Below are 25,680 nucleotides of genomic sequence, written 5' to 3'. Positions count from 1 at the left end.
CCTATTTTCAAATATTTTTATCGATTACGACGTTACTTATTAAAATTTCGACACATACGTACTTAAAAGCCTTAACTAGTACTTAAAAACCTTTTTGTTAAAACAAGGGAAATATTTAAAACTAGTTGTTCAAAATTTTATATTCATTTCTATTGACCGATAAGTATTCAATAAGAGGCATCAATAGAGCCAGATGGCAGCGTCACTGTGTGCTTAATAAATTAGGTAGAGAGAAGTCTCGTCGCAGTCTCGTGCCGCCTCTTGCGCAACAGGCCGCACTTACCACGGCTGGTAAGCGGGCAACGTAAGTGATTTTTTTTATTACGCGTGGTAAGCCGGCAACGTTTTTGACTGAAGTGGTGTAATTAAAAAATTATGACAAATCATTTGAATTAGAGAAAAGTGGTGTAAAATAAAATAAGTAGGCGTGTCACCAAAGTTAATTCTTTATTTTGTTGGTATTGTAGGTGTAATCGTATATTGCTCTGTATACTAATGCTTATTTAATTTTGTCGAACCTTATTCGCCTAAGCTTTGGAATATGGTGTTTTAATATTTTTTTGAGAATTTTTGGTTGTCAGTTGTTACTCAGAATGGAACATTAATTACTTAAATATAATTAATTTTTAATTTTGACATAAGCCTCATACATTATCTGTCAAACTCTTCATTAAATTGAAGGTTAATCATAATTAAATGTCTCTGAGTAGGTACTGCAGTTAGTGTTATAATAATCATTTGACATAGCTGACTTCAATTAAGGATCACTCCCATACAAACCCCCCGGGATAATTGAAAAGAGATGAACATCAGTTTTAACTTTGAAACCATGGCGTTGTCGGGACAAAAATTAAAATAATTATCATCATAATAACATTTTCATTGTCTGATGACATTTCTAAAAATAATGTATATTGTATGTATCGCTGGTCCTACAAGACCTTTGCTCCAGGGCTTGACGGAGTACACTTTGAGAATGCCTGCTCTAAGTATATCAAGTTCCATTTTACTGCATTTTAACCCAGATGGTTTATAAGTGCACCCAGTATTAAGATACTATCAAGGTCTGCATAATTATTCTGTTTAAAAATTTACAGCTAAAATAAACAATAATATTTGTTATATTTTTAGTATTTCTAGATTTGTCTCGCTTTCAGCAAAAATACCTCTTAATAGATTTTCGAATAGGTTTCGTGGATAAAGAATGGTATGATTGTTTTTCACCGAGAAAGAAGCCTAAAGGGGTTGGTGTTGTTGAGGACGACGAGAATGCATAAATTCTACATCCGAAGATTTAAAAGTATGCATCTGATGCTGCGAAATTAGGTGATTCAGTTGCTCATTTTCAGGTCCGTTTCATAATAGAACATGCATCTAATTATTACGATGCAGAAAGAATAGATTTTAATTATGATTAACAAGGAAGAGAGAAAAGTAGATATTATAATTATTATTACTTACAGTGTTTCGTCTCTCGAGGTGAAGGCATTTTAGCATCAAATAATTAATTATCATTATTATTATCCAGAAGTCACCAACAGTTCAGTTTTTGATACCATAAGGCATAAAGTTTACCTAGGCATACCTGCAATATACATACATACTCGTAATACTGGAAGTTTTGCTTTCAATCTTTCTTAGGCGCTATAATAGTATCTACGAGAGCACAATAACAATGTCCACACTATACTATAATATTATAAATGCGAAAGTGTGTCTGTCTGTCTGTCTGTTACCTCTTCTCGTCCCAACCGCTGACTGATTTTGCTGAAATTCGGCATGGAGATACTTTGAGACCCCGGAAAGGACATAGGATACTTTTTGTCTCGGGGAAATATACGGTTCCGGCGCGATAGACGAGTTCTGGCGCAACTGAGTTGCGTGCGTCGTCTAGTCAATAATAGTTATAATACACTTAAATATTATGTTCTACAATAATAATTACTTCAATGTAATAAGTTTAAAATTTTGACATAAGCCCCATACATTATCCATCAAACACTTCATTCTTTATTTTTATATATAATATATCGGAATCAGCTCCAACGATTTTCATAAAATTTAGTATATAGGGGGTTGGGGGTTTCGGGGACGATAAATCGATCTAGCTAGGAATCATCTTTAGAAAATGTCATTTTATTCGTCTTTTATCGAATACCGAGCAAAGCTCGGTCAAATAGCTAGTAGTATTAAGATTAGTATTATTACTAAAGTAATAATACTAATCTTAATAGTATAAGGAATAATTCTTTCATTACAATATTTTTTGCTGAATTAATAAAAAATAAGTCCTGGGAATCAATTTCCATGTTCAGTGGGCGGTGAGCGGTTAGTTTTAACTTAAACAAAATATTAATTTTGTTAACGTTTAACGGATGCGGGTATAGGTCTTCTTTGTAGTATATTTGAAGCTTGGGAGGAGTCGCAGGATGCTTTAGGTGTGCTTTGCGATCCAAAGCCTTCGATTGTGTAGAATGTAGATCATGCTACATTGATCAGGAAATTGCGCCACTATGGCATAAAGGACTCAGCTCTCAGCCTTTTGACTTCTTACGTTATAAATAGGACTCAAAAGGTTGAGATAAACGGTAACAGGTCCAATGGAACTAAAATAGAATAAGGTGTCCCACAGAGATCTATTTTGGACCCATTTCTTTTTCCCATCTATATAAATGATGACTTACCTTACCTTGTTAAAGATAATGATAATGAGATAGTACTTTTTGCTGATGACACTTTACTTATTTTTAAAGTGAAGCGACAACAGTAAAACTACGACGAGGTAAACAGTGCTCTCTCAAAAATAGTATATTGGTTTAACGTTAATAACTTACTTTTAAATTCTAGTAAAACAAAATGTATAAAGTTAACTTTGCCCAATGTTAGGCAAACCCAAACCGATGTACTATTAAATGATGAGAAGATGAATTTAGTAGACACCACTGTATTCTTTGGTATTACACTTGATAGTAAATTACAGTGGGGTCCTCATATTGCTAATCTTGCAGGTAGGTTCAGTTTTGCAGCATATGCAGTCAGAAAAATTAGAGAATATCTAACGAAGACACGGCACGATTAGTATATTTTAGTTATTTTCATAGTAGAATGTCAAATGGAATCCTTTTATGGGGTAACGCTGCCGACATTAATACAATATATTTTGTGCTGCAGAAGCGAGCTATACGTCCTATCTATAAAATGTCTTCTTTTGAATCTCTGAGAGATCAATTTAAAGAAATTGGTATTCTAACTGTTGCTTCTCAATACATTTTGGATAATGTAATAATAAGTATGTTAGAAAAATATAAGTAAATTTAAAGCTAAAATACCAGAAATAAGCATAAGCTAGATTTGCCGGTGATCAGACTTAGTAAAGTCAGTAAATCTTTTAAAGGTCAATGTATACATACGCCTTTACAATAAAATCCCAGAAAACGTTCAAAATATTTCCATTAATAAATTTAAAAAGTAGTCAAAGAGCGTTTGTGTGCCAAAGCCTATTAGGCACATCTTGGGAGCAGGATGGCTGCTTGCAAGGCTACTTCTACATTAATATAATATGACTCACAATTAATAATAATTATGTATTGTAATAAGCTGACAAACCATCTGCTTTTTTATAAATGTACCAATTTTTACATACCTAATGTAATTACTACTATTATTGTTACTTTCCACTTTTATGGTAATACTAGGTGCCCCGTGCGAGTTTCTTACATCGGTTCTTCTCGCCGGGTTAGTACTTAGTTCCCGAACCGGTGGTAGGCACCATGTATACTTTCTGAGAACATTTGTTTCAAATTTATTCTGAATTAAAAAATATATATTATTTATTATTTATGCAGAATATAATAAATTTAATTAATATTATCAATGATGTACATCTATTTTCCGCATTTGTATGTTTTATATTGTCGCACAATTATTAACTCTTTATTTTTTTGCCTTATTCGTTTAGTTTAATGGCGTCGTATTTTACAATGTTTGATTAAAAATTCGATATTGTCTTAGTAGCTCTATAAATAGCTTTATATCTTACGCCTATTAAATAAAACTCAAAAGCTTTGCAAAAAACGCGGCAGGAAATATAAATTCGATGTATGTATAATGTATATTTAAATGTAGAATAAAAAGTGAATATTAAACCCATTTTTAGCAATTTTTTGTATTTCCTAATGCAGCACGTCTAACATACGGTTATTAAGGTTCACTCGGCGTAACTTGGCGGTAGCGGTCATTGACTTCCTGTCAAAAACTTGTCATTTTCTATACAATGCCGCGATTGACAACATCTGACACCTTATTTTTAATCGCGGTTTATATAGAAAATGACAAGTTTTTGACAGGGAGTCAATGACCGCTACCGCCCAGTTACGCCGAGTGAACCTTAGTAAACAAAAAGTTTTGTTCGACGTTTGACAATGATTCTGTCAATATTCTAATAATACTGTGCAACATGCCGGATTTTGGTCGGATTATTCACTGTATGTGGTAATAGCGCCCTCTGCTCCGACTTTTACGTAACAACCCCTGGGCTACTTGTATATTAAGTGTATAGACGCCCGCAGGCCGCAATTCCGTTGCATCAAAATACGTTTAATATCACACGGGAACCGTAATTTTTTTTGGGATAAAAAGACTAAGGGCCTGTTTCACCGCTTCCTGATAAGGCTATCTATCACTTAATTTGACAGATGGAGTATGGAAAATCTGTCAAATAACCCTATCGGGCACCATATCAGGAAGCGGTGAAACAGGCCATAAGTATCCCTGGATATCCTGTCCCGGGACTCAAAGTATTTCCATAATATTATCAAACTTCAGCAAAATCGCTTCTGCGATTCGGACGTTAAGAGGTAACAGATAAATTATAGATAAACAGACACACTTTCGCATTTATAATATTAGTATGGATTTACCTTTACATCCGATAAAATATCGTTATGTCTTTTTGTCCAGCAAACATCATACTGAAATTGAAACACACCCTACATAAAACGTCAAAAAGACGATAACTAACCTAACCAAAGCGGATCCATAGTAATCGCTATAACGAACAGGATAAATTGGCAATAATGTTCGTCAGTATGCAAATTTTTCAATCAAAGATATTTAATTACGACAACAAACATAAACTTATGACGTCTATTTGATTTTCGGTGCTTAGAGATAAAAGTTATATCATTTTAAAACCAATATCCACTATGTTTGAAATTGGCTATTATTTTACAACAATCGAATGCGACCTTGAATACAAATTGCTTTTAATATTCATATTTCGAACATCATTTTTTGATGAACCAAATAGAAAATGTTACGTGAGTAGTTTTGTGACCAAACTACTATCTACCTTACATTTCTTATTTTTTCAATTCAATTCAATTTATTTATTTCCAAGAAATTGGTACAAAGGTCTTACAATTTATATTTGATCACAATTTCTACCTCATGGGCGTGGAAATATTGTCATGTGGTTATCACTTATGTCACACTAAATTACTAATAACAAAGTACATTAATATAATTATTACCAATATTGTCAACTTAAAGCCAAAAACATTGTTATCGTTAATTCAATAATTTTAACTAAATTCATCATAACTTTAAAATTCAAATTTTAAAAGAGAAAAAAATTACCTATAAACATTAAGACATTAACATATTACAATCATCAATCATGTCATACAATAATAATTACATTTCAATGAATTCATGTCAAAATAACAATAATCTAAATTTACAATGTCAGTTGTCAATTTAATTCAATAAAATACAATGTTTTAGAAAAATAAAAATTCTATTGTTTGGTCATAAATAATATAAAAATAATTAACTAGAATAATACCTAATGTCAGAGAGTAAAAAATAATAATTTAATAGAATAATACATTTAATGTCAGAGAGTAAAAAAAACAATTTAAATAAAATGTCATTTAAACCTATTTGCGACTATTTTATCATTAAAATATTCTTGTACTGTGTAGAAGCATTTCTCTAACAACCACTCAGAAAGATCTTTCTTAAATTTATCAAAGGTAGCGTGGTCCTTTTTAATTTTATCGGGAAGATTATTATATATTTTTACTGTCATACAATATGCATTTTTGCTGTTTAAAGACGACTTTTGTGTGGGTATGTTAAGTTTGTTTTTGATTCGGTTATTGGTTTTTTTTCGAAAAAATAATCATATTTTTTAACAAATAAACACGCTTCTAATATGTATAGGCTGGCTAAAGGTAGAATTTTAAATTTTTTAAAGAGCGGTTTAGAGGGCGTTAGGTTTCTTACTCCCGCTATAGCTCTAATGCATTTCTTTTGGATGATGAATGCTCTATCCACTTCTACTGAGTTTCCCCATAATATCAGACCATATCTTAAGACAGATGAGACGTAGCCGTGATAAGATAATAAGGCTGTTTCTTTAGATACTATATTTTGTATTCTTTTTAGTGCAAATACGAACCTATTTAATCTATTACAAATATTGTCAATATGTTCTTTCCAATTAAGATTTTTGTCAATATTGAACCCTAAGAAAGTGGTAGAAGACACGCATTTTATAGGACTTATCTTATTTTCTAATTCTTTATCGGCTTCAGAATTTGATTTTTGAAATTTAAGTATCTTTGTTTTTCTTTTTCTTAATAATAAGCTGGCTGACTTTGTGTACTTTCTTGACTATTTTTATAATATTACTAGATGTCCCGCGCGGCTTCGCCCGCGTAAATTAGGAATTTTACGGAAACCGTACATTTTCCCATAAAAAATAGCTTATGTCCCTACTCCCTTCACTTGGTCTACCCTATATCTGTGCCAAATATTGCCATAAAAATTGCTCCAGTAGTTCGGAATTTCCAATGTTTCCCCGTTTTTCCCACATTTTCCTGAGTTTCTTCGGTCGTATTAGTCTTAGCGTGATAATATATAGCCTTACTCGATAAATGAGCTATCTAACACTGAAATAAGTTTTTAAATCAGACCGGTAGTTCTTGAGATTAACGCGTTCAAGCAAACATACTTACTCTTCAGGTTTATAATATTAGGTAGGGACTTATAGATTTTTTTAAATTATAGCTTGACAAATTACTCGAGTCTCGATCTAAAAGACTATGAAAAGTACCAATAACAGGGTCATTATAGGCTCATAAGTCATAACCATGGGACGATGCATGGTATAATATGGTAGTGATGATGATGATGATGATGATGAATGTAATTTGCATAGTAGCATATGCTTTCCGTTCTTAAAACAACGCCGAAACTCCCAAACTTGTATCTATAAAGAATCAGGAGTTCTCTCAGCACCTTCCGAACCACGGTATACCAGGTATACCTCGGTGCAAAATCTTACTTGTTGGTAGCATATGCTTAGAATACTTCTCACGAAACCGAAGTCACCACATGTTTCCCTATAAATTTTGAGGAGTTCCCTCGATTACTTATGGATTCTTCATCAGATCGTCACTTTTGTGAATACAATACCAAATTCGGATATTACCTTATTATACCAAAAGAAAAATTTTGAAAATCAGTTAACAAACGGCGGAGTAATCGTTGAATATAAGAAAACGAACATAACACCTCCTCCATTTTGAAAGTCGGTAAAAATTGTAGCCTATGTGTTATTCCGATGTATAAGCTATGATATTGTAAAGATTCATCAAAAATCAAAATCCGTTCAGTAGTTTTTGCGTGAAAGAGTAACAAACATCCAAACATCCATACATCCATACAACCACACATCCAAACAAACTTTCGCCTAAAGGCGATTATATGTTATTATCAATACTAATGTAGTATTGATAATAACATATAATTTGAGTAAGATTAACCATCCCTCAGGCACAGTGAAATGAAATAAAATAAAATGAAAATAATACTACAAATGCGCAAGCATGTCTATTAGATACTCTATTTAGGGAATGCGATACCGGGATACCGGGATCCTGAAATACCGGGATCCCGCATGCATTTTGCGGGACAAATCCCTGTTAAAAATTTTGCGGGATCCCGCGGGACTGGCGGGATTACAAAAAAGCGTGATTCATACGTGTAACTCTGCAGGCGGAGGTGCGTGAACTGGCTACAAGTAGCCCACTAAACAGTTTACCTACAATTCACTTTAAATGACAATTATTGTACCAACCAGCGTGGAACCTGCGCTAACTTGTTCAGCTGCTGGCTACCTTGTGTTGAATATCAAGAGCTGTTTGGCAGTCGACGACACAATTAATACCTTTAGGCCCACTTACGCAGATCTGGGTTAAAGTTAACCCCAGACTAAACGTTATCTCTTTCGTAAAATATATGAAAAATGTAAGAGACAATCACACTATTTAACCCGGTATTAACTTTAACCTGGATCTGCGCAAGTGGACCTTACTTTTTTAATAATTATACTTTTATAAGTTTGGACTGTATATTATGTAATATGCATGTAGCGGAATCTTTGAGCTCAATTTTTACCTACATTTCGAAAAAAATATTAATAAAAGATGAAAATAAAAAGCGTGTTTTTTTAGTTTTTTTAATTATTATTATACGTAGACATTTCCAAAAAAAAAATTAAGTGTCTCTTTTATTTTTATTAATATACCCTTATAAAAAAGTGTTCGACAAAGTTTGTTTTGTTTGACTTTCTGAGCATATAACGGGGACTATCAAGTATCATTATAAGGATTTATTTTAAAAATTTAAGTTCACCCTGCGGGATCCCACAAATACCGGGATTGAAATTATCTTGCGGGATTGCATTCCCTAACTCTATTACTTCTTTACGCAAAAAAAGATTTGGTATGCAGGTACTTCAAGTCCCGGGAAATAACATACTAGGGCCCGTATAAATTATCAGTACTCAAGATGCATCTCGGTCTCAAGACACGGTTCAGGCTTTGTGATTGGTTGGCTGTCAAAATCTGGACCAATCACAGAGCCGAATCGCGTCTTGAGACCGGGTCGCATCTTAAGTACTGACTATTTATACGGGCCTTAGATTTCGGAAGAGATGTACGGTTTTCCCGCGATGTTTCAGCGCTATAAAATTGCCACCAACATGACCAACATCTAGGAATTATAATATAATATTTTTATTCAAAGTTGATATAAAAATACTCTTTTTGAACGTCGGCCAAGAGCCGGCGTAAAAACTTGCACACCTTTGACCAAAAAAGTTAATAAAATATTACAATAAATACGATAATTTCATATTCTAAGGTAGAGAAGAGAAATCATTTTTGTTCGTAGTCAAATCATCAAAATACTCTACAAATATAATTTTGTCGAGTAGAGTATCAAAATTTATTTGAGTTCTAGAATTCCTTCAAATACCTAACCAAATATAATATTGGTATGTTGTTTGCAAATATCCGCGTCTTACGAACGCTCTTCAATGGAATGACGTAAATAATTAGGAATTCATGAACGATGACCAAATTAGCTTCAGCGTAACATGGCCGATAATGATAAAAAGTCATTGATTCTACCGGCAAGATTTTGGCGCCATGCTGGCTGTGATTATGTAGTTACCTATGTTGAAAGGACTATAACAGCTACAGTTCCATCCTTTTAATTGTGTATTTAAGTATTTTGCAATCCATATTTTTTGTGTCTACATTTATTTATTAGTACCTAACAGATTATCGTAATTTTTAACAGCTTCTCAAACGATTGCATGACGATTGCTTCCCAAATTTCAGATGGCGTATTGGAAGAATGTTTTTCTTCTGTCTGTGATAATAGCAAGCAGCTTTGAAGCCCAGGGCGCCAGTAAATACACAGACGAGAATCGACCTTATGAGTTCGGGTTCAGCATCGATGGAGAACAGCATCGACATGAGAAGAAAGGTATATATGACCTATATATTTTTTAATTAAAAAAAATAGTCGGTATCAGGTCATCAGCTGTTTGCTCGTTTACCTCCCAGTTTAATAAAAAAAAAAACTGCTACGAAGCTCTACGGCGCTTTTCATTATTAATTTGTACCATCAGAAAAATTATCCAAGGAAAGGCAGATGGAGACTCTACTTTTGGTCGGGTTATATCTAATTATTGTTCTTCGTAATCTGTTGGATAGACTGATGTAAGCCGACCAAATTACGTAAGTCCGCCGTCGCCCGTCAGCCTATCATGAGTTCATGAGCCATTATTTATCGTACAATATCGACAAAATTAGTCGTCTTGAAATATTTAGCACTAGGTCATCTTAAATCATTATAATTTACGTTTAGTTTGTTATTATCCGCATCAATAGTTACTATGACATGACATATATCTATACTAATATTATAAAGCAGAAGAGTTTGTTTGTTTGTTTGTTTGAACGCGCTAATCTCAGGAACTACTGGTCTGATTTGAAAAATTATTTCAATGTTAAATAGCCCATTTATCGAGGAAGGCTATAGGCTATATTTTATCTCGCTAAGACTAATAAGAGCGAAGAAATAGATGAAAATGTGGAAAAATCTATACTAATATTATAAAGCGGAAGAGTTTGTTTGTTTGAACGCACTAATCTCAGGAACTACTGGTCAGATTTAAAAATTATTTCAGTTTTAGATAGCCCATTTATTGAGGAAGGCTATAGGCTATATTTTATCACGCTAAGCCTAATAAGAGCGAAGAAATAGAGGAAAATGTGGAAAAAACTGGGGGAAATTATTTGAAAGGGCTTATTTGAACGCGCTAATCTCAGGAACTACTGGTCCGATTTGAAAAATTATTTCATTGTTCGATAGCTTATTTATCAAGAAAAGCTATATGCTATATTTTATCACGCTAAGACTAATAGGAGCGAAGAAATAGAGGAAAATGTGGAAAAAAACGGGGGAAATTATATGAAATTGCTTATTATCTTAAGAAATACTGGAGCAATGTTTATGTCATTTGGCAAACATGAAGAATAGACCACGCGAAGTGACATAGGCAATTTTTTTGCGGAAATATGTACAGTTGCGTAAAATACCTAAAGTACGCGGGTGAAGCCGCGCGGAACATCTAAATATAATAAAATCGCAGGAAGGTCAATTCTGTACATTGAATATTTTTGTACAATAATACTTGGGTTGTGGTCTACTATGCTAACGCGGACGAAGTTGTGGGCAACAGCTAGTCAAACTATAAACATAAAATACGTTAACGGCGCAGGTACTATCAGAGAAGTTGATTCCTAGGCAGATGGGGGACCTACTTAGTTTGGTCGCGTTACGTAAAATCCATCCAACAAATCACAATTAACATTGAATTGTCATGATTCGACCAAATGACGTTGGTCTGTCAACTGCCTAGGAATTAATTTCCTCGATGTTACATCACAAAATCCTTGCTAGAACAAATAAACAAGCATCTGTTAGTTGCACAACCAAATCGATTACGTCTCACATAATATTGGCATTGATTAAAAATAATTGATGATAAGCGTTCAATAAATATTCGCTCACTATATCCACATCGGTTTTTAACCTTCTAAGCGCAGGAAGAATAAGTTTATGTTACTGCACGCTATGAAAATTTAACTAAGATTTTGATGATAATATGTTTGCCATAAGAAACGGGTGCCAGTTTCGACGCTATACATCAGAGGTTCCCAAACTTATTTTTTCTACCGTCCACTTGAAGAACAAATTATATTTTAGCGCCCCCATTGTTTCAATTTAAAATGCATCCTGATCAAATAAATCACCCCCAAGCCTCTACCAACGCCCCCATTTTTTTCTGGATCCCACACCCTTTTAGACCTTCAGCGCCCACGAAGGGGCGTTATCGCCCTCTTTGGGAAAGGCTGCTATACATAATACAACAGTAGGATAGTTATTTTCTTCACGGCTAGCAATGGGAAAACTACTTGACTAATTATAGTAGGTATACAGCGTTCCTCACAAATACTTAATGGTGGAAAATTGTGGAAAAATTCCACATTACCAGATATAAAGTAGCCAAGGTAGCAAAACAATAATAAGATATAATTAATGACTGCATTATGTAAACTTTGTTTGGAGTTCTATTTTTGCTACACGTTTATTTGCATTTTATTACGTTTATTTGTATTAGTAACATTTTAATTGAATTATTATATTTACACTCTAGGTACAAATTTAACAAAGATTTTTTCCCCTGGCATGTAAAACACTCCTTTCCTTTCGATTTCGGTTTCATTTGGAGGCTTCGTGTCCGCGTAAGGTTCAAATTTATATTTCAGTACTAAAGCTGACAACGCGATCCTTAATGTTAGAAGACCCAATCTCTTGCCTGAAATAACAATATTATATGCAATTATAAACTCTACAAACAAGTATAAAGTTAAGTTTTGCGCAAACTTTATAAAGATAATACGAAATTGGGGCTGAATAGCAAAGAAATTATTTATTAGACGCTACGCGTCGATGCAAGGCGATGCATTTTTAATGGGCCATCCAAAAGAGAACTTTATTTACCAAACAAGAAAATAGGTACCCATCGAATTGACATACTTACTGCCGGAGGTGTTGGCACTTGGTAACCCTGGTTGGGCTCCCAACCCAATTTTAATGGCTCATTTATAAATGCGACGCCTTGCGGGGAATCCATAAGAAATGAGCCTGATATGACATACCTATGCAAATTCTAGGTCCGTCTCCAAAAGGCAGGTACGTGTAGGGCTTAATATTGTTCTCATTTTCCGGTAAAAACCTCTCGGGGTCAAACTTGTAGGGGTCTGGGAAGTACTCCGGGTCAAAGTGCATGCCTATGATGTTGACGGCGACTGGGGTCCCGGCCTTGATGGTTAACTTGTCATCGATGACGTAGTCGTGTTCCGCCTGCCTGTCCAGCCACGGCATTGGCGGGTATTTCCTGAACGTCTCTGTAATAATTTAATAGTAACTTCTTCTAAGTTTTATTAGGCATGACTTGTGAATTTTCCTTGATTTGTCCCAAAACTTGTTCCAAAACTGTCCCAAAACTCTAGCATAGCTTAAGCTTAAGTTTCGCTTAACTTTTTTTTTATGAAATAAGGGGGCAAACGAGCAAACGGGTCACCTGATGGAAAGCAACTTCCGTCGCCCATGGACACTCGCAGCATCAGAAAAGCTGCAGGTGCGTTGCCGGCCTTTTAAGAGGGAATAGGGTAATAGGGGAGGGTAGGGATGGGAAGGGAAGGGAATAGGGGAGGGTAGGGAAGGGATTAGGGTAGGGGATTGGGCCTCCGGTAAACTCACTCACTCTTTATTTTTCTGTGAGAACGTGGTATTTCTCCGGTCGAGCCGGCCCATTCGTGCCGATGCATAGCTCTCCCACGTATAAAAGCTCACTTACGTCAGCAATAATATTATCATTTATATTCTATAGTTTACAAATAAATAAGTATTAGCTAGTACAGCTATTATGCTCTTAAAATATTTAACGGGTAAGAAAAATAGAGAAAATAACTATCATAACAACCTTTTAGAGTGCAGTTTAGGTACGGTAAACCTTCTAAAATATCTGGATTTACCAATTCAGTGTCACTCTTTTTTTTTACTTCTAAAAGTTCCGCATGCAACTTTTCCTGAAATTTTAATATTATAATAATATAAATTATAAACCATATAAATTAACACATTTTTATAAATAATATCCTATCCTACTTCCTACTAATATCCTACTAATATTATAAAGGCGAAAGTTTGTTTGGATGTATGGATGTATGGATGTTTGTTACTCTTTTACGCAAAAACTACTGAACGGATTTTAATGAAACTTTACAATAATATAGCTTATGCATCAGAATAACACATAGGCTACAATTTTAACTGACTTTCAAAATGGGGGAGTTTTTTTATGATCAACGATTACTCCGCCGTTTGTAAACCGATTTTCAAAATTTTTCTTTTGGTATATAGGGTATCATCCCAATTTAGTATTATATTCATAAAAGTGGTGATCTGATGAAGGATCCGTAAGTAATCGATGGAACTCCTCAAAATTTATAGGGAAACATGTGGTGACTTCGGTTTCGTGAGAAGTATTCTAAGCATATGCTACCAACAAGTAAGATTTTGCACCGAGGTATACCTGGTATACCGTGGTTCGGAAGGTGCTGAGAGAACTCCGGACTCTTTATAAATACAAGTTTGGGAGTTTCGGCGTTGTTTTAAGAACGGAAAGCATATGCTACTATGCAAATTACATTCATCATCATCATCATCATCACTACCATATTATACCATGCATCGTCCCATGATTTCATAGCCTATTATGACCCTGTTATTGGTATTTTTCATAGTCTTTTAGATCGAGACTCGTTTGTCAAGCGATAATTTAAAACTACTTAATATTATAAACCTGAAGAGTATGTTTGCTTGAACGCGCTGATCTCAGGAACTACAGAGTACATGTCCGATTTAAAAACTTATTTCAGTGTTAGATAGCTCATTTATCGAGGCGATTAAAGCTATAGGCTATATATTATCACGCTAAGCTAAGACTAATACGACCGAAGAAACTCAGGAAAATGTGGGAAAATCGGGGGAAATATTAGAAAGGGTTTATCTCACGAACTACTAGAGCAATTTTTATAGCAATATTTGGCACATAATATATAGAGGAGACCACGTGAAGGGAGTATACATAGCTATTTTTTATGGGAAAATGTACGGTTTCTGTAAAATTCCTAATTTACGCGGGCGAAGCCGCGCGGGACATCTAGTAATTAAATAAACAGTCTTTTTTATGAAATTCGGTATGCATCAACATAAAAATAATACATAGGTAATAGGTATTACAACCAAATATTATGTAACCTCCTCCTATTTAAAAGAATTAAAAAGTTACCTGCATCAAAGGCTGAAACGCTAATTCGAGAATTAAAAATGTAAGCGTTACAGCAGTAGTGTCGAAGCCTCCTTGAAGAAATATAAGACTTTGGGCGATAAGCAGATCGTCTGAATAGTCTGAAATATTTTCGAAAAGGATCAAAGCTCTGATAGGTAGAGAGGAGAATTTGATTTCGGAAACTACACGTTAATTTCTAGGATCCTAAAAATATTTGATTAATAGATATAAGCTAAACGGCCACGGTCAAGGCCTTAGATACTTGAAATTAACTACAACACATATATAGTCAGGGAGCCCTAGAACACATTTTTTTTAAATTACTAACAAGCTAATTTTTGTGAGGAGCTTCATTTTCATAAGACAAACAAATTTTTTGTATGCGAAAAATCGTGAAAGTGGTAGCTAATAGAGATAGATAGGATTTCATACTACAAATATACAAAAAATCTGCTGGTTAGGTTTCCGTTTTAGGGTTCTGTAATCAACAAAACTTGGTTGACTACTGTACCCTAAAACAGAAAACTAACCAGCTGATTTTTTTGTATGTTTGGATAAATAATTTAGGAGTAACATTGTCAAACAATCCATATTTTAGGACCATTAAATCAAAGTATGAAATCCTTTCTATCTCTGATAGCTACCTACCACTTTCAAGATTTTTCGCAGATAAAAAAGCTGTTTGTCTTATCAAAATGAAGCTACTCACAAAAAATTTGCTTGTTAGTAATAAAAAAAAAATGTGTTCTAGGGCTCCCTCACTAATAATTTGTATCTTAAATTTTGTTTATTGTGAAAAATCTGGATTAGATTAGATAAGGATCTAATCTAATCTGGATGTTTCACAATAAACAAACTTTAATATACTTATTATGTTTTGCAGTTAATTTGTATACAGTTTAGATCTATCATGTAATTTAGTCGAGCTTAAATGTCAACCTGACGAAGTAACGTTTAGTACTAAGTTTTATAATACTTATATTGTTTTTTGTAGAAAAATAAAGTTACATTTTTTGTATTTGTGCCACTTATAGTAAATTTTCAGTATGAAATTCAAGCTCCTAGGAACACGCTACGTAGCAAGGGTAGCACCAAAAATGTTCTGATGTTAGCTATATTCTTCTAGTAATCAAAAGAACTGTAAGAAATTACCTTCGCCATCTAATGCAGCTTCCTTCTTTATTTGTAGAATAGCATCCAGTAAATCAGTCTTCCTAGTGTTGTCTTTCTCTCGTTGATCAGATATTATTTTGAAAATCTTTTTGAAATACTCAGTCGCTCGTTTTGGGAAGAATGTAAACCTAAAAAAAAAGGTGATAATAAGGAAACTAACACCCCGATTGCATGATTGAAATACAGCTTTGTCCTTTATTCGATGCAGTTCGATATCTATTAAACCACAAATACGAATAAACGATCACAATTTTCGTAAAATATACGATAGCATACAATTAATTATTATATTATACAGTTTTAAAGTAGTGGAAGCGTGAAAAAGTAAAAACTCGTTAAATTAAATAAATATTCTGAGAGGATGTTTGTAATTAAATTAAATTATAATTGTGATAGTTAATACTTCTAAAATCCAAAATATTATTTCGTGTTATGCAAATTCTTTTCAGAAAGGTAACTAATAACAACATTATTAAATTACTATACACATTATTAACCGTGGGAGAGCCATGCTTCGGCACGAATGGGCCGGCTCGACCGGAGAAATACCACGGGCTCATAGAAAACCGGCGTGAAACAGCGCTTGGGCTGTGTTTCGCCGAGTGAGTGAGATTACCGGAGGCCCAATCTCCTAACCCTTCCATACCCTTCCTATTATATCCCATTCTCTCTTAAAAGGCCGGGAACGCACCTGCAGCTCTTCTGATGTTGCGAGTGTCCATGGGCGACGGAAGTTGCTTTTCATCGTGACCCGTTTGCTCGTTTGCCACCTTATTTTACTTATGTAAAAAAAAATGCGAAATAGAAATAGTTTGAATACATTATATAATACGAATTCTAAAAGCAAAACAATGATTAATACTAACGTTACATTTCGAAATAATGGAAAACAGAAGTTGAATGCTGAGTACGAGCTGTTGTCCTTACTTGTCATCGTGAGGAGGTAAACTAACAGAGTAGACAGAACTAAGGTGCAGTACCTCGACTTTAAACAAGCGGGCGACGCGTCACGCGACTCGTAGATGCATTTCCAAAGTATTGAATTGACAGACTTGCATGACGTCTCACGCAATTGAAGTCTGTCAATTCAATACAAAATAAATGCATCTACGCGTCGCGGTCTGAATCGACGCTTAACGCGCTTTCAGTGGGAACTGGGAGGTAGCACAATGTCACACTAATTAAAGCTCTAAAAAGGACAACTAAACATATTTTACCTGAAAGTGCCCACCATTTCTGGCCAAAAAAAGATGCTGGACATGGTTATTCCTCTGTAGATGCTGAACTGCATTATGTCTCTCGTGATGCTCCTCAGTGGATCATCGCCTGTCAGGGTGGCGTTGCTCGTCACTCCGAACGCCGATGTGCCTATCACGTCAGTCGTGAAATCCGCTAGCGTGTCCTATTAAAATGAACTATTCAGACACTTGCGCATAAACGATGTAATGCTCAAGTGTCTGAATATTATATAATAAATGACTGGTCTGTCTGTGTAATTTTGATATTTTTTTTTTATGAAATAAGGGGGCAAACGAGCAAACGGGTCACCTGATGGAAAGCAACTTCCGTCGCCCATGGACACTCGCAGCATCAGAAGAGCTGCAGGTGCGTTGCCGGCCTTTTAAGAGGGAATAGAGTAATAGGGGAGGGTAGGGATGGGAAGGGAAGGGGAGGGTAGGGATGGGAATAGGGTAGGGGATTGGGCCTCCGGTAAACTCACTCATTCGGCGAAACACAACGCAAGCGCTGTTTCACGCCGGTTTTCTGTGAGAACGTGGTATTTCTCCGGTCGAGCCGGCCCATTCGTGCCGAAGCATGGCTCTCCCACGTATAAATGATATTATGATTTTTATAAAATAATATGTTGTTTGGATACTTTTGGGCCCGGAAAAAGACAAAGGATAGTTTTGTCCCAGAATATACTGGGAATATACCTACTTTTATGTTACGATAACAGAAATATAGATGTCAAAAATGTATGGGATTTGACATAAAGTAATTAGGATTGCTTATAGGTGTCATATCCATTATATTTTTGACATCTAACATCTAACTTTCAATTTGTCAACTTGTTGTCAACAGACTTCAACCATAAATAAAAGAGTATAATTCGTATGTATAGGCTTGTCACTCAGAAATCTGTCATCTTTCCTAGTGTGTGTGTGTTGTAGAGTGTGTAATGTTTTATTTGTTAAAAAATGTATGATAAAAGCATATTTTCAAAATAATATTAGCTCGATGCACTCTTTCACCATATAAACTATAACTGTGCAAAATTTCATTCACCTACGTTTCCCCATTTTTCGTCAAAAGGGATACAAAGTTTTTCACTCACACGCTTTTATATAGATGCATTTGACTTTCTAACGACGAAAGTTATTATTCAAACGCCTGGTAGAATAGGCGCATACGTCGCCTTGACGCGTCAGGAGTCAGGACTTGTGTATAGGAAAATCGTCGTACAATATACTTACTCGCAAGCTAAATCGATTATCCTTTTCCAAATCGATTCGTTGTAGCAGCTCCTTAGTTTTTAGTTGAATATAAGGATGTATTTGTCTTAATTTTGCCGTAGTAAATACAGGTGTAAGGCGGGTCCGGACTTTGGTCCATAGAGGGTCCTGAAAAAAACGATGTAATTATGATTTTGCCGCGTAAAAATGGAAAAAAAATTACTATAACTTAACTACATACTTAATTATACTAAAACTTTACTCAATATATTGTATTACAGACTGAGCAGTTAAGTAGGTACATAGTAGCTATATTTAAAGATACTCAAATTATATTCTTAATTCTATGCCGAAAAAATAAAGCGAATATAATCATCTTAATTTTTTTTTAATTTTAAAAACGTAATAGGATTATTATAGAATTCTTAAAACTGTGTAGACAATTAAAGATGATGTAAGTTACAATTTGATAATTAAGTAAAGTAGGTATATGTTATAGTAGCTATATTTAAAGATACTCAAATTGTATTGTATGTCGAAAAAATAAAGCGAATATAATCATCTTAATTTATGAATATTTTAAAAACGTAATAGGATTATTAAATACTTCTTAAAACTGTGTAGACAATTAAAGATTATTTAAGTTACAATATACGTCTTTTAAGATAATTAAAGGTGACTACTACTATTTATGTTAATTACTTTTTGAATTATTATGTGTAAAAGTTTGTTAACAAATAAATAATTATAATGGTGTTCACACGAAAATCGTGCTAATACAAACATTTAAAATAATCGGCCAAGTGCGAGTCGGACTCGCGCGCGAAGTGTTCCGTACCATTATAGACCAAAATCAGACCCAAAATTGTGTTTTTTGTATTCCCATACAAATGCCCATACAATTGCCCGATTAATTGTTAAAGTACGCATATATTTAAGGTTTTTGTGAAAATTTTAAGTGCCTACCTGTTGCCATTATTGATATTGAGCAAAAAAGGCCAAAAAAATCACGTTTGTTGTATGGGAGCCCCCTTAAATATTAACTTTAGTTTGTTTTTAGTATTTGTTGTTATAGCGGCAACAGATTTACATAATCTGTGAAAATTTCAACTCTCTAGCTATTACCGTTCTTGAGTTACGCCTGGAGACAGACAGACAGACGGACAGACGGACAGACAACGAAGTCTTAGTAATAGAGTCCCATTTTTACCCTTTGGGTATATTTACCCTAAGAATGGAAAATTAAGTCGAATCATGAAAATTCTGTGGAAAACCGTTAATTAAAAACATCTTATTTATTTAGTAAAAGTTAATTAAAAACAAGACATAAAGAAATAAGTTCTAGCAGAGCTATAATTTAGTGCTAAATTCTAATGATATTGGAGAAGGTGACGACTACTTTAATATAGCGGGCGCTGGGTTGCTGTGGGTCCACACTCAGTGTGGAAACATGTTGCGCACATTCTGGAGTTGCTAGCATTGCACTATTTGCTGATCCACTGCTGTGGACTTCAGTGATAGATATATTAGCGCCCGTTCTGTATGTCTATAATGTCTATACAGGGTGTAACAAAAATAAATGATAATACTTTAGGGTGTGTACGTGTTCCTCGTAGAGAGTTCACTGTGAAAGCATCAGCGCTAAAAGACCAACATTTTTTTTTACTTTTGTATGGGGAAACTCGTGACGCTCACTTATTTTGTTACACACTGTATTTATGTAGCGTTAGTCGTGTCGGTTACACGTCTCACTGAAATACAAAAATAAACGAAGAGAACCTAGTGAATCTACATATCCGCTTTAGCTAAGAATTAGTTACCTTCAAGGTGAATATAGTCAAGCTTCCCACTGGATCACTGGTGCCGGAGTTGATGTGTCTGTTGCGGAAGTTCTTGGAGTCCTTGACGAGGATGTTCCTTGCGATGTCAGGGCAGTTCACCACCAGCACCGGCTTCCAGAAGTACCAGATACCGTTGTACGGGGCGCGCGTCGCGATGTATTTTCCATACATCTTTCGGAAGAACATACCCTGGAGACGATTAGGCTTTTTAATAAATTGGCAGCGATTGATAGATATTAATCATATATAGAGCTTCTACAAGTTAATAAATTAGATATAAAAGTAAACCGTTTAATTTTTTATAAATTAAGGGTAAAAAGGATGATCAAATTTTGCATACTTCTAGAAGTAGCACAGCGAACTGGCATATTATATAAATTGTGTATCAAATGTAATAGCTCGGTGAAGGTCGATGGGATCTTAAACCATACACTAAATTTGAAAGGCGAATGGGCAAGTGTCTATGGAACTTAGTATCGCTAAAAATATTTTTGTGCCATTAGCTATTTTAGCTTAAATAATAGCTTGATTATAGCTCTTTCTAATACATCAACTACGATTCTTATAACTCTCCGGAGTTTACGGCAATTTCAATTTAAAAATACGAGTTAAGTAACGTTGCGCCTCGTATTTGAGCCTATAAAGCTTAAAATATATGATAAAAACTAATTAAAACTTTTTTTACTAAGTATCTATGTTTTAACATGTGAAAAAGGAAATATCTAAGGAAATAGGAAATAACTTCTCCCAATGACCGTCGACTAATATGCCGCAGTCGAAGTGAACAATTAACACACCGTAAGTTTTCCATGTTTCTGCTCACTGTTGAGTCTCTTCAATGAAGATCAGAGGAGTCACTTTCTCTTAACTAATGGAGTCTCTTATTCTAAATTAATAGAGTCTCTATCTCACTATCACTTTGTTTATTTCTACTGATTGTATCAAACCACACGAGAAATATTCACACGGTCGCGGTAGGTACAATCCGAAAATTCAAACTAACGTGCGTAACTAAGGAACCGCGATGACGTTTGAGACATATCGCCGTGTCGGTGTTGCCAGATGTTAAAATGTAATATTGTTCAATCGATATTATCGAGTGGTGAATATTAATTAAATGAATTAAAAACATTTGGCGTACTCAAGCAGAATTTAACAGTTTATTAGTCCATACAGATTCAGAGCATTGAAAACAGAACTCAAGAGTCTGGACCTATGTAACAAAGAGCAGAAAATCGGAAATACTACAACTGTTTGAGTCAAATGTCAGTGTCACATGTGACAATTCTCGTACCTCGAATCTCGTTTCGAGTCTCGCGCTGACTCATTCACACAGGCGCGCGCGATCGAGCGGGACAGACTGGCAATCGCACCGATATTCGAGGCATGAGAATCAGGCCCCAGACTTCAGTGTTCTAGTTTAATTGCGTTGCTTTTTTTCGGCCGGTGAGATTCCGAGCGGCCGGGTCTATGGCTGGGTCACCGTGTCTGAGGTAGTCGGTACTTGATACACTCGCTCGGTGACTCGGTCACTCCGCCTGCAGCAGCACACGTGCTTACACGGCCGCGGGACGTCTATATAGCGGAAAATGCCTCGCGGAGCTGCTCGCTATATTATGTGTGCCCGACTATTAATGAAAAATCTTCATTTTTATTTTTTATTTTAATACTGCATAAAATGGATAATATTATACTACTTAAATTCTGGTTTGACTTCAGACGACGAAGTACTTCTACAATATTTCGCATTCAATAGTTTAATTTCGGCTTTAATTGAAAACAGTATTAAAATATATACAATACGGTTTAGAATAAAAATTATCTTTAGACGTAGAAAATATTATAACAATATGTTTAAAGTCGATTGGTAATCGATTTAAAATTAAAAAATGGCAACACTTTTCGTATTACTTTCAGCCATTTGCAGTTATAATATAAAAAATCAATGAAGAATATTGATTCTTGATCATTTTTATTCCGGAGAGTTTAAACTGTATTAATAATTACAAATTCAATCTAAAATAAAAACAGGAATTTTCAATGTATTAACTTAATGGCACAATTTCAATTGAAGAGATACCATCCATGCCCATACTCCTTTCCTTGATTTGTTTAAATACTTTAAGCAGTATTTTTGCTTACTATAATATTTGTAAGCGATAAGGAAGGAAGTTAGGGAAAAACAATGGCATAACGTAACCCAACTTACCGCATTTTCATGCAGCATAAATGTTAAGCTGCCGACGAGAGGGTTTGGCTTTTCGTGTGGCACACCACGATCAGCCCAATACCGTGATGCTGACTTCCATCTGCTGTAGATATACACTACTACTACCACTAACAAACTAGTCACTAGTAGTAAAAACATTGCCTGAAACAAAATTAATGGGAAAAAAAAAATGATTTTTTAAAATTACAGTTTGTGTTTAGCTAATTATATTTTTTCGTAGAGTTTTGCAAATTTTAATTAATTTTTTTTACATTTCAATACATTCTAGCCTAAATTTTACATCTTACCAACGAATTTCTTATTGCTTATATTTTTGTTTATAAATAACAACTTTAGTTTCATTAACTTTCCTAAATGATAAAAAAGTATAAGAGAATCAACTTACCTAAAATTCAAATTCCCATCTAGAGCTGGTGTTAGTTAATGTATCCAAACGTCTGTACTAAAATATTTCAGCGACTGTATTATATACATATAATAAGATATGCAAATTAAACACATTATTAAGTGCGCGCGCATAGCAAAACTTTAATACCAACAGCGTATTACAATAATTATTAGAACTATTTACTATATTTTGTTTTGTACATATTTTTTTTTTAATTTGAGCTGAAAAGCTAATCTAAACTAAAAACATAGAAAGTGAAATAATCTTGCCAGAAATAATCTTTATTTTATAAACATACTTACCGTAATAATTTTTTTAAAGATATTTTTTATATATAGGTATTTTCTCCAACGAAGGGTTTTTTGAGTTACTACCGGTATACAGACGGACAAACAGACGGACAGACGTCGAAGTCAATTATAGGGTCCCGCGTTTATTCGTTTAAGTACTTGTACTATTATCTATTCTGTGGTTTAAGTTAATAAAATTTTGTCGCCGTCTTGTCTACAACGGCGTTTGGAGGTCTACCTCGATCACATATAATAGTGTAATAACATTTTTATTAACTCTTAATAAGGATAACTACCGATCGGCGTTAAGTAATTTCGGACATTAAAATATTTCGAACGTAGATTGTATTTTAAGTATATTCTAGTACGAAAAATACTATCTACGAGTACGTTCAAAATATTGTATACGCATGTTTGACCGACACATTTAGGTTGGGTTGCACCAGAGGCGTGGTTAAAGTTAAAGTTATTTTTATAGTTAAATATGGAGTCCTTTAGCTTTAACTTTAACCTTAAATTTAACCGGAGAAAGTCACGTATAAGCGGAGGTAAGGACGCCATATTTAACTTTAACCAAAGATTTGACATTTTGCACTGTAGTTATAGTTACAGTTATTGTTAAAGTTAGTTGGTGCAACCCAACCTTACCTACCTAGTAGATTCTGAATATTCCGGCTATATTTTATCTTATCAATTACAATAAAGATTTTTAATAAAAATAAAACTTGTTTTGCATTAGTGAACACTTTTTTTTTAATTTTCAGATGAGAACGGCATTATCATGGGTGAATTTGGCTTCATCACGGCGGATGGAGTGTACCACGTTACAGTGTATGCTACAGACGAAAATGGAAACTTCAAGATTATATCGATGAAAAATATCCGCGTGAAACCTTGTAAGTTAATTTTTAAAATTCCTCCTTAATAATTTATTACTCCGTGCTTACAAAAACTTTGCTCAATCGAAGGATTTCAGTATTATCATAACTTTTTTATCTAGGTCTTAACTTTTTTATCTAGCGCGCATTTGGTGATATAGTCTTATCAATGTAGTGTGCGTATAATAATAATCACAAACTGGTTATGTAATCTTGCACAGTAACAATTTTAAATCATATTTTTTTCAGATCCAACAGCAGCGAATGCTAAAGACACGAGAACTGGTCATGCCCTGTCCTTAACCGCGCAATCGCCTGCCGCTAAAACTCTAGCTGTACCTGCACAAAACACAGCTTCATACAACCAGCCCATCCAGATTACTCCCCCACCTCAGCAAACTAAGAAACCTATAAGTCCGCTTTTGGAACCTGCAAGGGCGTGCTCACATTGCCGTTTGCCCACCACTACAACAGCTAAACCGATATATCCCGAAGTAAACCCTAGTGCCGTGACGTCAAATAACAGAGGCTTCGGTTCACCTGGTACGAACAACTTCGGACCAAACAATTACCAAGGAACATCCAACGTTAATTCTAATACTGGACTGAATAGCAATTCTAATGCTGGAGCAGTAGGACCTCAAACGAATAACGTATATGGTCCTAATTCACCGAACCTCTCAGATGGAGTCAATTGGATACCTAATAATTTACAACTACCACTCGATACTAATTCACAAAGTCCTGCTGATTCATCAGGATTCAATCAACAAAACCCGCCTAGCCCTTATCAAAATAATAATCAAAATTCAATAGGTTCAGGTTTCGCACAACCGTCTCAAGAAAGCAATTCACAGCAATATAATCCAAATCAGCCTTCGGGTACTGTGAGTTCAGAAGGATCAAGCTTATCACAACCATCCCAAGGATTCAATCCTCAGCAATACAATCCTAGCCAACCTTCAGCTGATGATAGTTCAAGGCAGCAGTTTGGTAATGGACCTAGTCCTAATTCGGTAAGCCCTGAAAATAATAACTACAACCAAAACTATCCTCAAAATGCAGTGGGTAATTCAGGATCAGTATATAATCAAAATAACGCAGGAGATAGGAATCCTAAGGTACTGAATAGATTCGGATCGGATTCAGGGGATGAAAATGAGAGCGGCAATTTTGGTACTAATCCTGAAAAGCCCGAGAAACCTGTTCTTATATCAGCACAAATGCAGATAGTCGACAAGAACACAGACGTCTACTACAAGAAGCCGGGTGAGAAAGATGGCCTACCTAAAGGTCTCACGAAGGGTGACATGGAGAACCTCTTGTATACCTTCAACTACACATTAGCATTCCATGGTCATTACGAAGAGGGTTACACCAGTGGTGCCAAGCAAGGCTACTACTTTGTGACAGGAAGAAACGGTGTGAGGACAAGAATAGACTATGTTGCCGACGAGAACGGATTCCGACCTAAAATTACACAGGAAGTACTGGATTTACTCTCCGAAGATGTCCCGAAACCAGAGACGGAGAAGGATGAAAAGTACGGCCTTAGAGGATACGAGTTCAAATGGCTTTATTTTCCCGTTGGCTCCAAACAACGGTAGTCTTATATAAGTTGCTATTAAAGTAAGTTGTTATT

The 25,680-nt window shown here is 34.9% G+C and overlaps 1 protein-coding gene across 1 annotated transcript; it reads left to right on the top strand.

The window, feature by feature from the left end:
* The first annotated feature begins 250 nt into the window (after nucleotides 1-250).
* LOC121731124 (protein lethal(3)malignant blood neoplasm 1-like) lies at nucleotides 251-25,680 on the top strand. Its single transcript, XM_042120475.1, has 4 exons — nucleotides 251-304; nucleotides 9,696-9,843; nucleotides 23,925-24,056; nucleotides 24,288-25,680. Exons 2-4 carry the CDS (start codon nucleotides 9,696-9,698, stop codon nucleotides 25,643-25,645), a joined length of 1,638 nt encoding a protein of 545 aa, XP_041976409.1. The 5' UTR covers nucleotides 251-304; the 3' UTR covers nucleotides 25,646-25,680.

This window comes from Aricia agestis, chromosome 10 (assembly GCF_905147365.1).
Source record: "Aricia agestis chromosome 10, ilAriAges1.1, whole genome shotgun sequence".
NCBI lineage: Eukaryota > Metazoa > Arthropoda > Insecta > Lepidoptera > Lycaenidae > Aricia > Aricia agestis.
Note: the sequence above shows the minus strand (reverse complement) of the source record. Positions and strands in the feature narration are given on the sequence as shown.